Source organism: Hesperophylax consimilis, chromosome 4 (assembly GCF_061612785.1).
Source record: "Hesperophylax consimilis isolate HC1 chromosome 4, BYU_Hcon_1.0, whole genome shotgun sequence".
NCBI classification, from domain to species: Eukaryota; Metazoa; Arthropoda; class Insecta; order Trichoptera; family Limnephilidae; genus Hesperophylax; species Hesperophylax consimilis.
This window is the reverse complement of record NC_142839.1, coordinates 29033843-29048815: the sequence shown is the minus strand read 5'-3', so window position 1 is coordinate 29048815 and position 14973 is coordinate 29033843. Positions and strand designations below refer to the sequence as shown.

Below are 14973 nucleotides of genomic sequence, written 5' to 3'. Positions count from 1 at the left end.
AAATATTTTTTCATCAAACTGAATACAGAATTTTGTATCCGCCTGTGAATTGCTAATGTTTATTTATTTATGTCTATTCTTGAATACACATTTTACAATGATTACAGTGGTTTATATTGTAGTACAGAAAAAAAGTACATATGAAAAATACAAACAATAAGTTGATGAGGTGAAACTAAATGTGAGTGTATATATTGTTGGATTATTCTTGAAAAACGTGAATAAATATTTAATTTTACTTATTATATTTTGGTTATGTTTGATTTGGAATTATAATCTTTTGAAAAATATGTAATCCAGGCTACGATGTGTTTTTTGAGAAAGTTTGTTGATGTATTTACAGTCAATAATTGTTTCATAGTAATGGGCATACTGTTAAAAAGTTTGGTTGCGTAGTACTGTAAGTGTCTTTGTCCGTGTGTGGTGTGTGTTATCGGAATATTCAGTGTTTTATTTGTTGAAGACCTGGTTTTTATTATGGCTTTTGGTTGATTTGTAATATGAAGATTATTATGGATGAGGTAGGAGAGCAGTTTTGGCGTAAAGTTGTCTTATTGACATGACGTATAGTGTTTTGAAGATTTTGGTTGAATCTGTGTAGAATGGTACTTGCAATATGAGTTTTATTATTGCTTTTTGAATTGGGTCAATTGTTGTGTTTGTAGCGCTTCCTCAAGCTAATATTCCATAAGTGGTAATGAATTGACACAGTGAAAAATTATATCAATCTGAGTATTGTTAGTGGTCAGAATTAAGGGCACCTTGTGCTACTTTGAGGGTTGTCGAGCCAGTAGGTAGGTAACATAGTCGAATTTATTTGATATCTGTTTTCGCATAAATTTCCGCAGAACTAAAAATCACTCATGGGAAAAGAATGCCTATATTATGCACATTATATTTATTATTTCTTAACAACCTGCAGCCTTTTTTGACGGAAATACTGATTTCATCCAAAGCAACAATGCTTCCAATTACACCAACCCTGAATAGCAAGACCCAAGGAAGAATACTATTCAGTGGCCAGACTGCGTAGCGAGGTAGACAGTCCCGATTGATAATAAATTGTACCAACTATAGGGTCAATTCTCACAAACAAAATAGTCTCAGTTATTTTGTTGAATTTGTTTTTACTTTTGTGGCAAAAAATATTTTGTTTAGCCATAACGAAATGTAATTATTATTCTGTGTGTGTTGAAAGTACTAACTTAAAAATCATCCGAAAAAATGGAATTTGTTTTTAAAAAGTAAATAATTTGATAAATACGTAAATGAATAAATGTATAAAATGCGTAAATGTATATAAATGTAAATTTAGAAACAACCTTTTGACTTTACCAATATTTAATGCAAAATATCTTATGGCGTAATCATAGAGTATTATACATCAATGGGCGTAATAGATTTAATTGTCAAACAAAAATCAATTGTAAAGTACCTACCTACAAAACAGTTTTGTAGTTTTTCTGAACCCTCGTCGTTATGATAATAAATGAATAAATGTATTCATCACTGGAGAGATTCCAGTGAGGATATCATTTTATTTATTTGTTATAAAAAGAATAAGATGATTAAACAGTTATTATTATACAAAAAATAACATCGGTAGATATAATTGAATAAACTTTAAAATTGGTTTGATGACCGACAAATCCATCCATATCACTGCGGAGGTTTTAGTAGGTACACAGGTAAGCACTAGTCCGCTACAGAGCGTGTGACTGTGTAGATGTTTTTTAATGGAATAATATTGCAACACACCTCTGGATTATACATAGATATATAAAAAAAAAAAATAATTTGAATTCCCTTTCTAAGGACGGGTTGTTTCGGAGAATTTGAACAATTCATCAAATTTCAACGCTCATTTTCAAGTTCTGTTTTTATTTCAGTTTTGTCAATCAACTAGCCTATAAAGATATAATAACAGAACTTGAATAGGACTTTCACAGAACCCGAAAATGAACGTTGAAATTTGATGAATTGTTCAAATTCTCCGAAACAACCCGTCCTAAGCTATCGTACTCATATTTGGAATTGTGTGTTGGCCATTTGTAGAGGACGTCAACAATTTGTTTTTCCATATCTGCCAAAAGTCTTTTTCATCTAATAATTTAAAAATTGTAATTACTTTTATTTTATTTTATGACCTTAGAGATTTTACAAAGAGTATTACATCATAGAGTTTAAAAAAAGGCAAAATAAAAATAAAAAAAATGATCAGAGAAGTCTCTACGCGAAAACATAACTAAAATTTGATAATATAACGTGACAAAAGAATAACCTCTTTTATAAAACAACATAAAATTAATATACTTTCCCACTTGTCTCTTCCCCACCTATCTCTTCCCTGTCTCTTTCCCTTCCCCACCACCTTCAGCCTCCCAACTTATCCCAATTGGGGATGCCATAGTCTCACTGGCACCAGATGGTTGGGAGCAGTTGAGACTCTTGTACGGTTTCACTAAATATATATAAATATGTGTGAAATAGCTGTGTTCAAAAATTATTGCTATTAATTCAAATTATTTATTTCTATCTCTTTTACCATACATAATTATTGTACTTTCTAACTGTTCTATTTTTATATAATTTGGGGATAATGTTAATAAGAGTACATATTCATTATTAAAACTAGACACCACCTTCGAAATGATCATTTTTCTGCCATGCCTGCTTTAATTATGCCTTTAATTATTTGCCACAAACTACAATCATCTTGTATAGTAGAAAATAAAATTATTTTAATAATATTTCTATGTACGTCGGTTCAGGTTGTTACTTTTGTAACCAATTATTTTGTAGGAAGAAAAACATTCCTTGTTAGCTAGTTGGAAGTGACGATGATAATAGGAACTATCAGCAGATTATAATACAGATTAAATCATATCTAGGTACCTTTAATGAACGCTAATTATTCAATTAAGGCTGTTCATTAATGTATTGACTTACATAACTGTTGTTGTCTCATTAGCAACACGTTGATTTGGGTTTTATTTACCTTTACATTTAATAATCACTATTTTTGGAGTATGAAAGGTTTTTGTATTTGAAATTGATAGTCAAATAATAATTTTCACTGCTTAAAGGATAATTTTCTGAAAACATTAAAAATATCACGTAGAGCAGCCTAATAAAGCTAAAAACGTATTTTATTTCGAAATAACATTTTTTGAAAAGCATTTTCAAAGTTTTAATATTGGATTTCATTTCTGGAAAACGTCCAAGAATATCTTACACTCTGTTTTGACGTCTGTTGGTTTCTTTGTTGATTTGTTAAAAAATGTCTGTGAAAACTGAAATTTAAGAAGCCGCACACAATAAGTTTTATGATCAAGAGAATTAATTGCCTTCGCAGTCTGCAAAGTGAATTTCTCATTAACGAAAATACAAAACTGACATTTTTTTAAAAGATATTTGAATGATATTATATTTTTTGTTTCTCTAATGCTGTAGATTAAAATTATGAAACACCATTCAACTGACGCACGAGTCTGTAAAGATTTAAGACATTATTCATTTAAAACACTTTTGTAAAAACTAAAATTATTAGAGTGATGTATGAAGTAATTTTGTTCAACCTACATGGCGCGCATTCCAATTGGTTAGTTCCCAGAATAAAAAAGCATATCTTTTTTTCCCAAATCCCATAAAACTAAAATAATTCATTTACGATCGCTTTCCGTCAGGCTAAATTTAACTCATGGAAATAATCTTAACCACTCCCTGCTCTGCTTTTACACCTTGACTGACAACAATGAGAATCTATCAATTTTATCAACATTCTACGTGTCATAAAGTTTGAAATGAGATTTTATGTCTGGAACATTTAAGTAGCGTTAAAACTTACCGGGGTTCCCCGTCAGAGTCACTGAAGACCTCCAGCAGGAACTGTTGGGGCAGACCCCCGTCAAAGCCAGACTCGCAAGCTACCTCCGCTATTCCGTGAGTGAGGTTACTAAGGGTGCAGTTTCCAACGGGTTGGGGTTTGCCTAGGACAGGAAAAGAGATATACATACTAAATTAAGATGTTTTAAATTTGTATTTTGATACAGGTGTATTATAAGATAATGTATTATAATCAATCGGCCTAGCAATATTCGAATAGTATTTATCAGCGACAATGATTTTTATGTATTTGATTTATTCAATTACAAAGAAGAAACCTGCTTGTTATGCATCCAAATAATGCAAGACTGATGTTAACGTCAAGAACACTGCATCTTGGATGATTAAGAGATGATAGATCTGTCTCAAAAGAAGTGTCAGGAGAATAATTAATAATTTGTCGTATGATGACGTTAGTGGATGGGAACTTAGAGATACTTGGGAAAGTTCAAGTGAATTAAATACCTATGGTAGGTATGTTTTGAGTCAGAATTACAGGAGAGTGTCATGTATGAGGTTTATCACTTCTCACGTATTTACGCATTGCGATGTGTGAATACGGAGAGGCAAATGTGCGTAAATATATTGATGTTTCATGATTATTTAGTAAGAATATATAACTTTATTTGTTTTATAATTGTTAATGTATGACAATAGATTTATATGAGGAATTGAAATAATGTCCATAATGCTAATTTACCTGCGGCAACCATCTGGAACATGCAAGGAATAGCTTGATGTCCAATGTCATTCATTGCTGAACACGACAGTGTCCCGTAGTCCAAATCAGCAATCGGGGTGTATCTGTATAGTACAAAAAAACGTTTTCAATCAAGGTAAACTATCGAAACTATTAAGTAGAGGAAATTTTTTTTATGTGTCTGAATTGAGGCTACCATAACCTTGATCAGCTCGTAATTAAATTTCCATCATGACATACGGAGCTTTGAAGCGTACATTCGATTCTAAAAAAGTAGGGAATAATAAAATATCACCTATTCCGTATTTTTCACTACAAAGAAGACATATTTAAAAAAATAACTTGCTATATAATCTCGGGCGAAGCCGGATGCTAGACTTTTTTAATATGCTCCCGTAATACAAAATCATCAATCTTTCAATATCATGGTGGTGTGGGCTCATTATTAAAACGCCACTTCGTATGACAAGACTTGAATTTCAAGACACTTCGAAGACCTTACGAAAATGTTATTTTTTTCCCTTCCCTTGGTATTTTCCCAAACATGAGGACACGTCTAGACTAGCGCTTGGCGTACTTTTTTTATAGCACTATTGCCGAAATACGATGATGGTGAGCGGCTTCTCATTTTTATACGTTGTCCTAAGCAATCACCCTTTATTTACCAATATTTGTGGTTATTATATACACACGACAGCAACAATATTTAAGAAAATGACTAAAAGTTCAGACAAATTATTTACAATATTTTTTCATCCACCTTATTTATTTTCATTTAATACTCTTCTACAAATAAAGAGCACCTATTCAGAAACGTTGAACTTAAATAGTTACAATTTTAAAGTGCACTTTCGGATAAGAATCACAAAATTGCGCAATGTAAACACATTGCAATATTTATAAATATGGTAATTTTTATTTCATTGGAAAGTTTTCGTAACGTTTTCTCCCTCCTTCAACGTAGGCAGATTTTTATGTGAACTAGGTAATTAATTGTCACCATCTTCTATTATACTGCATTCCATCAATATTTTTCTGGATTTTCAAATGGGTTATCTTGTATCCAATCAATTCAAATCTCACGTGAAATATAGTCTCTTACCCTCAATTATTCTGATCATTAGTGAGATACATCGACAATAGAAAAATAAAAGTAACATTTACTTGAGAATGCTCGCGCTGCCGTTGGAGGTGTATCGGTCCGCCCCGACGTCCAGCGTCTCCCCGGAGTTGTTGAACTTCCACTTGAAGGCCCTCGCGGGTGGGTCGGCGTCCACATCGCAGAATACCAGCACTCGCTCTCCGCGGGCAGCGCCCACCGCTACGGCACCGGTTTTCTTACACACGGGAGCGACTGTGGAACATAAAGAGTAGGCAATGCTTTACTAACATAAGAGGAACGGGTATGCGGCCATTTTAATATAAAACTTAAATTTGGATTTCAGGCCAATATTAATCAATACACATAAAAACTGAATAATTAAGGTTTTGTGAGTCAATAGTAGTAGTTCCTTGCCTTGTGTGTTAATGAAACATGTAACATCTTTGAAATAGCTTTTACGTACTACAAATTTGTGTTCCAAAGGATATCAGTCGTTTTTTAATTTCAAAAATTCTTTTTTAAATACATCTTTTTAAATTTCTATTTTCTTTTTGGTAATGAAAGATTGCAAATCTTGAAAGCGGAAATTAACCCACTTCAACTGTTCATCGAGATGAAACTGACAGATCGACTAGTTGTCGATGAAAATGCATTTAATTTATATTTAATCATGTACAGTGTACATGATTAAATATAAATTTAATTATACATGATTAAATATAAATTTAATTTAATTATTTATATTTAATTATGTACATTGTACACACACGCGGACATTTGGGAATTTCTCTGAAATTTTATGACATTACGACAGTTGACATATGAAATAAATTTCGGTTCTACCCAATTGGGATTCGGCTCGGTTATTAGCGCAGTTGACTCCCCTGGGAGGAAAGTTCAATCCTTATTCAAACCAATTATATATTTATACTTTTTTATTTTAAATTACATTTTAAAATAGGTGTACAGTTAAAAAAATTCCGGGTTGTTTTTTTAAAATAATTTTAATATTTTTATTTCATAATTTATCGTATTTACGTAGTAACTAGAGCAAAATGATTTTTCAATAATAAATATTATTAACTCACAAATAATTGCCTAAAAAATTTATCTACTAAAATCATGAATAGCAGTACTTTTGAAAAATACATTTTTTTCATATGGAGCAGTTTTTTTGTGATGTGATAATAAACTCAAACAATAATAATAATGATGATCATTAGTTTGGTTCGGTATTTTAGACTCAAATTAGGTTTTGTATGAAAAGGTCCGCGCAGACGTTTCCCAAAAAGCAAGTAGAATTATCAGTGTTAAGATTAATTACGAAACGAAATGTTCGAATGCTAAAATTAAATTATTATAGAATATTTAGAAATTTCTAATATTTATATTGACTTTTAGAGCATAGGTACAAAAACAAACACCAGAAATATTTCATAAAAATTCACACAAAAACAGCTAATTATAATTTTTATTCATCAGAAAATATACTAGCGCAGACTTTTTTATAATAAATATAATACTGTTAATTTTCTTTTTATCTACTGAGTTCTATAGTCTGCAATATCAATATCTTTCAAATACCCTTAGTAAACTTGAAAAATCACGAAATCTGTCAAAAGTTAGAAGAGACGATTTATTTTTGAAATTAGGAGGCCCTGCGAAAAATAATCTTTCTCAGGGCCTATTTCTTCTTTAGGGATGCTGTGCGGAGGGTCGTTTTTAAGGAAATGAAGGATTGGATGTTCTGGGAAGGTAAAAGGTATGTGGGTGGGTTGGAATCTAGAGATCATTGTGTCAGGAGTGACGGACGTATGAACATATCTCTCCCACTGCGGCGCAAGGCAATAGGTTGAGAGAGCAGTTGGAGAGCTCAAAGGGTCTCCCCAAACCAGCCTCTCCCGATCTGGCACACAACGCAGCTTGTGGGCAGGTGAATCCTGAACACACCTCACCCGACGAACCTGGGCACCCCTGCTGTTTATTCAATTGTTGTCGATCTCATAATTCAAATTCAGAGTAAATAATATTACCTTGTTTACGAGAGATGGGAAGGCTGACAGAGATATTGAAAGAAAGGTAAGTGCAAGTAACTCCTTTAACGGAGGACTGAACGCAGTTGGCGTTAGCAAAAAACTGTCCAAATACGCGAAGTTAGCAGTCCAAAATGGAGTGTTGGTACCTACCCTGATGTAGGGAAGTGAGGCATGGAACTGACAGAGAAAGGAAAGTAGACTGAATTCTGTAGAAATTAGATCCCTAAGGCATATGTGCGGTAAAAATATGTATGATCGTGTGAGGAATGTGAAGATCCATAGAGAGTGATGTAAGCGCAATGGGTAAGATTGAGAAGGGGCCACATAGATGGTTTGGGCATGTAGAGCGAATGACCGAAGAAAGGAGTGTAAGCAGAATATAATACGCAAATGTGAATGATAGCAGTCGGATAGAAGTCGGGGACGCCCGAGTATGACAAGTGAATCAGATACTTGAGTCGGGCCATGTCAAGAGTTAGAATAATAGAATAGTATGTATGAACGTGAGTGAGGCAAGAAGTTTGTACTAAGACCGAGTTATTTGGCGGTCCGCCCTCTCTGCATACCCCTGCGGAAAAGGCGTGATGGTTAGTTAGTTATCTTCAACTAATTTATCACATATTTTTGACTGTTATCTTTTTGAATGATTGCAAAGTTCTAAAGATTTTTTTGTAACCTTGATAAACTTTTTTTGTCTCGGATAAACTTATAAAATTTTTATATATATGGGATACCTATTGACTCTAAATAAAATATCTAAATAAATATTAAATTTTATTTGATTAACTTCTTTGAATACTCGAAACTTTTGAAAGTTATAACCAAAAACGTAAAATAAAAAAAAGTAAAGTAAAACTAATTATTACTTATTAGTCGATCACGCGGGATTGTTAAAAAATCACCATAAATTTTAGCACAAAACCAAGGTTTATCAAATATGCAGATGAGCGTTCTTAATAATGTTCATTATGCTTCTCAGTTCAAGGAAAAACTCATTTTGTGAAACAACGAAACAAGACTTTCCTTTTACCATTGGAAAATATTTTTAACAACCGCGTTCCGTTCCTAAGGAAAACAAACCTTTTAAATATCCAATTTGAGCACATTTATTAAACTAATGACCGAGCGCGTTGTGCACCGTGGGAAGAACGGTTAATGGGAGTCACTAATGACCGGACTGAAGGCCTGGGAAGAAAGGTGACCTGGACTTTATACTTCTCCCGGTCTATGTACGAGTATATATAGCCTTAGCCATAGCGTATACAATATTATGGCAATATAGACCGCTGACTACTTTCTGCTTTTCGGGATTTTACCTCTTGAATAGTTTTGCTTTGAATAATGTTAAAACAGTATTTTTAGCAGGGAGATCTACAGGCCATTAGAAGTTGATACCCGGATTTGCACTAGTTTGCACAACGTCCAGATTATTGAGGCTGAAAAATTAAGTTTTTTTTTGTATACTGGGCTTTGAAACTATCAATTTAATACAGTAAAAAATTTAAAATCTTCGCTTCAAAAACATAATTTTTTAAAATATTAGATAGGAATACTACGGTATCGAACATAAAAAATATCGAAGGTGGTAAACTTATGCTTTTTATCGACTTATTAATTAATAATAGACGACAAGTACTTATAAAATGTAATATGCTCAGTAGAAGATTTCGGCTCTGTAGTCCATGAGTGAAAAGGACGCTCTTCATAGCCCTTTGCACCAACCTGTACACATGCGAGCTCTGGGCTAATTTAAAAAAAAGAACAATGGAAAGGCTTCGGGTGCAATATAACAACGCTCACCGATTGATGTTCGGACTCCCCAGGCACTGCAGTGCCTCCTCAATGTTTACAGAAGGGTGAGTTCCAGGATTCACAGCTCTGTTAAGAACCAGGATTGCAGGACTGAGGGGAAGGATAAACCATTCCAGAAATATTCTTATTATAGAATCCCGTCTATGATAAGAATATCGACTTCAGGATCGAGCATTGGAGACCATTGGAGAAAGATACTTGCTCCTACAATCTTAGATCCGATGGATTCCCGTGCTTCTCTGCTTTAATTTCATTTTTAATTTGAAAATATTTTATTTATTTTCCTATATGTAAATATTATCTGTACTTATACCCTCGATGGAATGTGTGGGATTGCACTAACCTCCCAACATCCTGGAATAAAGAATTTATTATTATTATTATAATTTTTGTAACCTAGATGGTGTCTTGGATAAACTTATCCGATTTAATTTATATGGGGCATCTGTGGAATGTTTTAAAACTTTAAATGAATATGGGAAATAATAGTTGTAGATGATGTTGTTAATTCTGAATTTGAAATATGACATAGAAAAAATTGACAATCAATGGCCGAGTTGATTGAAGTGTTGTCCCTGTAAGGCAGAGATCCTGGGTTCGATTTCCAGTTGATACCGTTACCTATTTACTATTTTATGTCTCTGTTTTGTGTTTGGTTTATATTTATTCGTATTACCTGCTTCTTCGATCATATATTAGATTTATGAGTATATTCTTCAAAAGTTATTAAAAATGTTTTTCCAAACAAAAATTCAAAATAATTGCCGCTTCATATGAAAAGAAATTGTGAAATTGAGCACAATTATTGCTTCCCTAATTGTCAATTTTGTAATCCAATGTTAGGAGTGGTATAAAACAAACAACTAAATGTGTTGGCAGATGAAAATAAATGATGTGCCTTACACGAAAACAGAGTAGGTATAGTCTAATTTATTGGTTGGAATTGATGCGCTCAGTTGAAGAAAAAAATTGATCAGCGAAAACATCAGACTGTTAAAGATTATTGTCAGATTTATGAAGCCACAGTAGCCCAATTATAGTTTTCACTGATTCCAAACGATCGTAAATATAATATTTTCCGTCCATTACTAAATAAGTCATTTACCTTTAAAAATCTGATATTATCGCCGATTATTCATTTTTGTTGGTTGGGCCACTCTTCCGCTGAGCGCCTCAATTGGCAATAGATGCAGGCATGCCTATTTCTATCTTTGTGTGACGTATGATTGAGGTAGGTTTGAAAATGAGGTTTCGTTCATAATTTGCTTATTCATTCATTCATTGGTGAAATTGTATTATTTCCATATGGATTTCTGTGTCGTATCGTTTTTCACGTTTCCGTTAAATTATTTGCTGTAGTTTATACCTACATTTATCTAGTAAGTTCCACATGGATTGTTATAAGTAAGTTTAATCGCAAGTTGTAACCTGCCTATATCCTATATTATGTATGGGTACCTCTTAACAAACAGAAATCCTCACTTCAGTGTTTTGGTTTTCAGTTTAGGAAGTCACATTGAAGTTAAGGTAAGGTGGGATTAAATATTCTTAAATCATGAAGTATGCAGGAAGCAATGCGCGTGTTTACATGGGTTTCTAACCTAGAATATTTGATTGTGGAAAATTGCCTTTGTGAATGCTGTACCTACATATGTAAACGATTATTTCTTAGTAAGGATCTAAGAGGCCGGTTCAATTGGTGTTTCCCCTACGAACCAACTTAATGTTTTTTTTTGGTAGGTAGTTTATTTTGTCACGTTAGGTATGTTACATCTCTAGAATTGTGTAGGAAAGTTATAAAATATAAATTATTTATATGTTAAATAGTAAAATTAATTACCATCAATGAAGCTGCCTTTAAAAGGCAAGCTCTGTTACTTCTAGTAAAGTTGATTTATCTACCGTTCACATTTACGTAATAATTCTTAATTAATTTATTTAAAAATACACTAACATGAAGAATTTCGTAATGTTTTAAAAATAAGACATTGGAAATAAATTAAATTGAATTGAATAAACCAGCTGGAACCATATTATATATATATATATAGACCGTTCAAACCAAAACCAAACGAGCCAGGCAAATACTGTAATAGACATGGATAAAAACTGACAGATAGATGTGTAGCTAGTTGGAATATTTGGAGGACTTTGCCACCTCAGAAGTTACACGCAGTTGTTGAGATTAGAAATCACGAATAGCTGGAGGAAATGTGAAGAGGGTCAAGACTTATAGTGATTCAAGACAAGATGGTGCCAATATCACGCATTGATCGGCAGAAGACACAGATATATGGGAAGTCATGTTGATGTTGTGGAACCAAAAGATATCACTGACAACTAACGACAACTCTGATTAACTTTAGGAACTAGGATACCGTCAAAAGGATTGTGAAAAAAAGTGAGATAACCCAATGAGCCCACGGTCTGATTGCTTACAGAATGCAAGAGCCACGCAGACCTTCACCCACATAGAAAAAAATTGGTTGTGGAACAGGGGTGGAATGCATAGATTTATGAAATTGAATCCCAACATTGATACTCACAGAGTCAAAGAGAGCATTTAATCTATGATTTCATGTTACCTAGGTTGTTTGTGGTAAGTCTTAATTTGTGGCCCAGCAAGTCAGGATCGGATTTCACCACCTTTATATTTTCATAAGCACACCTATATGGTGTTGATTTTTGGTGACTTGTCATTTAGAATTCTTGTCACCTCGAAGTCTTATGAAATGGTCAACCTTTCGCAAAAAATGGGGGCCTATAATCTTATGATGAATTCACCGTTACAAAATTAAATTTTACTCTCCAATACCTGTGTCTGGTATTGGTTCTTCCTGATGTCGATAAATTTGGTAAAGAGATTTGTAAATATTAAGTAGCATGCTTACATTTGACTCGCAGATGGAACTCGTTGCTGACGGTCTCTCCCTCGGGGTTGGTGGCGGAGCAGGAGTACCTGCCCGCGCTGTGCCGCGCTACGCGCTGCAGGACCAGGCTCTGGTTACTGCGAACCACGCGGGCAGACACGTTGTGGTTTAGGATGATGCCCTAAAACAAAACAAAAAAAATTATGTTATTCGAAAAGTTGAAGAAATTCAGATTTTTTTCACATCGATGTCCGGAACGTTGGCTAACGAAGGAGAAAGCGTGATAAGGCATATAACAAAAAAAATAATCATAATAAATATTATCAACCGATCACAATAAAACCAAAAATCATAGCAAATAACAATGAGCAATGTAATATTATAAAACCATTAAAGTCAACGGAAACGAATTTTCGTTCATTATTTCACCTATCATAAGCCACGTAATGTGGGCGGATTCCATATCGCTCGTCGAGAAACGGGAACCCGGGAACAACAATTATCTATATGCGCAAAACGTGGATGTTGACCACAGTATTGAAATTTCTACGAAAGGTGAACGGCGCTCACCAGTGCTTCGGGACTCTTCGGAGACATGGTGCCACTTTAATTCACAGTTCACATATGAATAAGCTCCAAAATTGAAGCATTCTTTCCCTGGATTAGAGGAAATAGATTGACAATATTTTTAGCGTACAACCCAATTTTGTGAGCACAAACCGCTACTGCTAATGATTGTAATCACTCAGATTGTAATCTGAGTACTTTGTATTCTAAAGGGTATGAAGCAACTATTCTTTCAATGATAAATACGATGGCTAAAATCAACCCGAAAATTTGCGGGTCTTGTCACGTCCCATTTTGCAAAATACTCGAGAAGTGTTACAAGAAGAAATTAAACTAAACGAAAGATAAATAAGGCCGGGAGGCAAATCTTATTGCCTTTCTTTGTCCACTTTTAGTATGCAACTTAAGAACACACGTCTCATGCATTAGCGGGAGTACCACAGGATTGAGTAATGGTACCTGCCTTAAACAATTTATTAAGAATTAAAAATTCAGGTTTTTAAAAATAATCACAATATGCAAGTAGTTAAATCTCGTGGAGGTATGCAATACTCAAATATCCTAAATTTCTCCATTTAAATCACATCGCAATCTGGAAATCTATATATTAACAATTTTACTTTCTCTTTCTCAAAAAATAAATGTTGCGCCTTGTCTTTTTTGCCAGTTTAATGGATATGTAAAGCGTAGAAACTTTGATGCCGCGTGTTAGAATATAATACCAACTTTGATATTTCAAACAGAAAACATTTAAAAATTACAATTTTGGTGATTTTCTCAACAACCATACTAGGCTCATGCCCGTATTATGGTAGTCGTATTCTATGCTATCATTTCAAATTATAAAGAGAGGGAAGGTGAAATTGTTATTAATTTCATAATAATATGGATTTTTATTTTATGTATTAAATTTTTTCACACAATTAATAATGAATTGCGAAGGCTTATTCAAAGTACATAATACATGTACGTAAAATAAATCTAGATTTCCTGATCTTTCCTTAGTTGGACTACGTTAACTGAAGTTGAAATTCAACTGTACTTGACATCATTGTTTTAACATAAAAATAATAGTATTTACAGTAAGAACTAAAAATAACGACTTTATGGTCCTTTTATATCGAGAATATTCAATAAGTTAAGATTAATCATTGAAGAAGAAGATAATACAAAAAAGGCACCGAGAATCGAAGCTAGGATCTCTGTCTTACCGGGAGAATTTCTCTAACCACTCGGCCATTATGACCTGAGTTTCATTAATAAAAATGTTATCTTCAACTTATTTTCCCACATTTCTCATACACAATGTAAACAATGTTGGTTATTTTCATAATTTAAAATGACTCCACAAAATAATTTTTCAATTATTATGGAAGAAGTGAAACAAATCCGTTCATATTTGAAAAATACTATTCTAACGGGGTAATAACAGTACAGTATTGAAAGTGTATAATTTCATACCTGTCATAATACATGCCAAAAAGGAACATGCTATAATAATAATATTTCATGGTGGACTTTACCTTTATACCACTGTGGGCGGCAAAATATTAGGTACGAGTAGTTTACATTTTTATCGCTAATTCATGTCACTGTTCCATTACAAGAACATTCAATTCGCAGTCACGGAAACCCTACCACGGGGAAATATGACACTGTATTAACAAATTTAAACGTGTACTTTAAATATTAAAGCACGTGAACGAAAAGCTTTTAGCGGCGTAAATTCAACTTTATTCAGCTCTACATACATGGCTACAAATCGGGAGCTGAATGACGTGGGCAATTAACTGAAATGATTGTGCTTTATTTTTTTGAAGTAATGATTTTTTTATGTGTAGGTAAATTGAATTGTGTTTACATACGCACCTAAAACAGCACGAGTTCCAAATGCCCGGAGCATCCCGATATCGAATATGTTGTGATAGTGAAGCACGTGGGGAGAAGGTGGCTATGAGGTAGAGTATGGTTGGGAATAGCATCTTACTTTATAAATTTACT

General features: G+C 33.5%; 1 protein-coding gene across 2 annotated transcripts in view; it reads right to left on the bottom strand.

Moving 5' to 3' along the window:
* Positions 1-14973, bottom strand: part of LOC149424498 (kin of IRRE-like protein 1) — a 267924-nt gene that overhangs the window by 54404 nt on the left and 198547 nt on the right. For both annotated transcript variants that reach the window (XM_089651621.1, XM_089651622.1), the window contains exons 10-13: positions 12427-12586; positions 5750-5939; positions 4586-4689; positions 3848-3989 (exon numbers count right to left, since the gene is read on the bottom strand). In XM_089651621.1, the coding sequence (XP_089507747.1) occupies positions 3848-3989; positions 4586-4689; positions 5750-5939; positions 12427-12586 (596 nt within the window). The remainder of the gene's footprint in view (positions 1-3847; positions 3990-4585; positions 4690-5749; positions 5940-12426; positions 12587-14973) is intronic.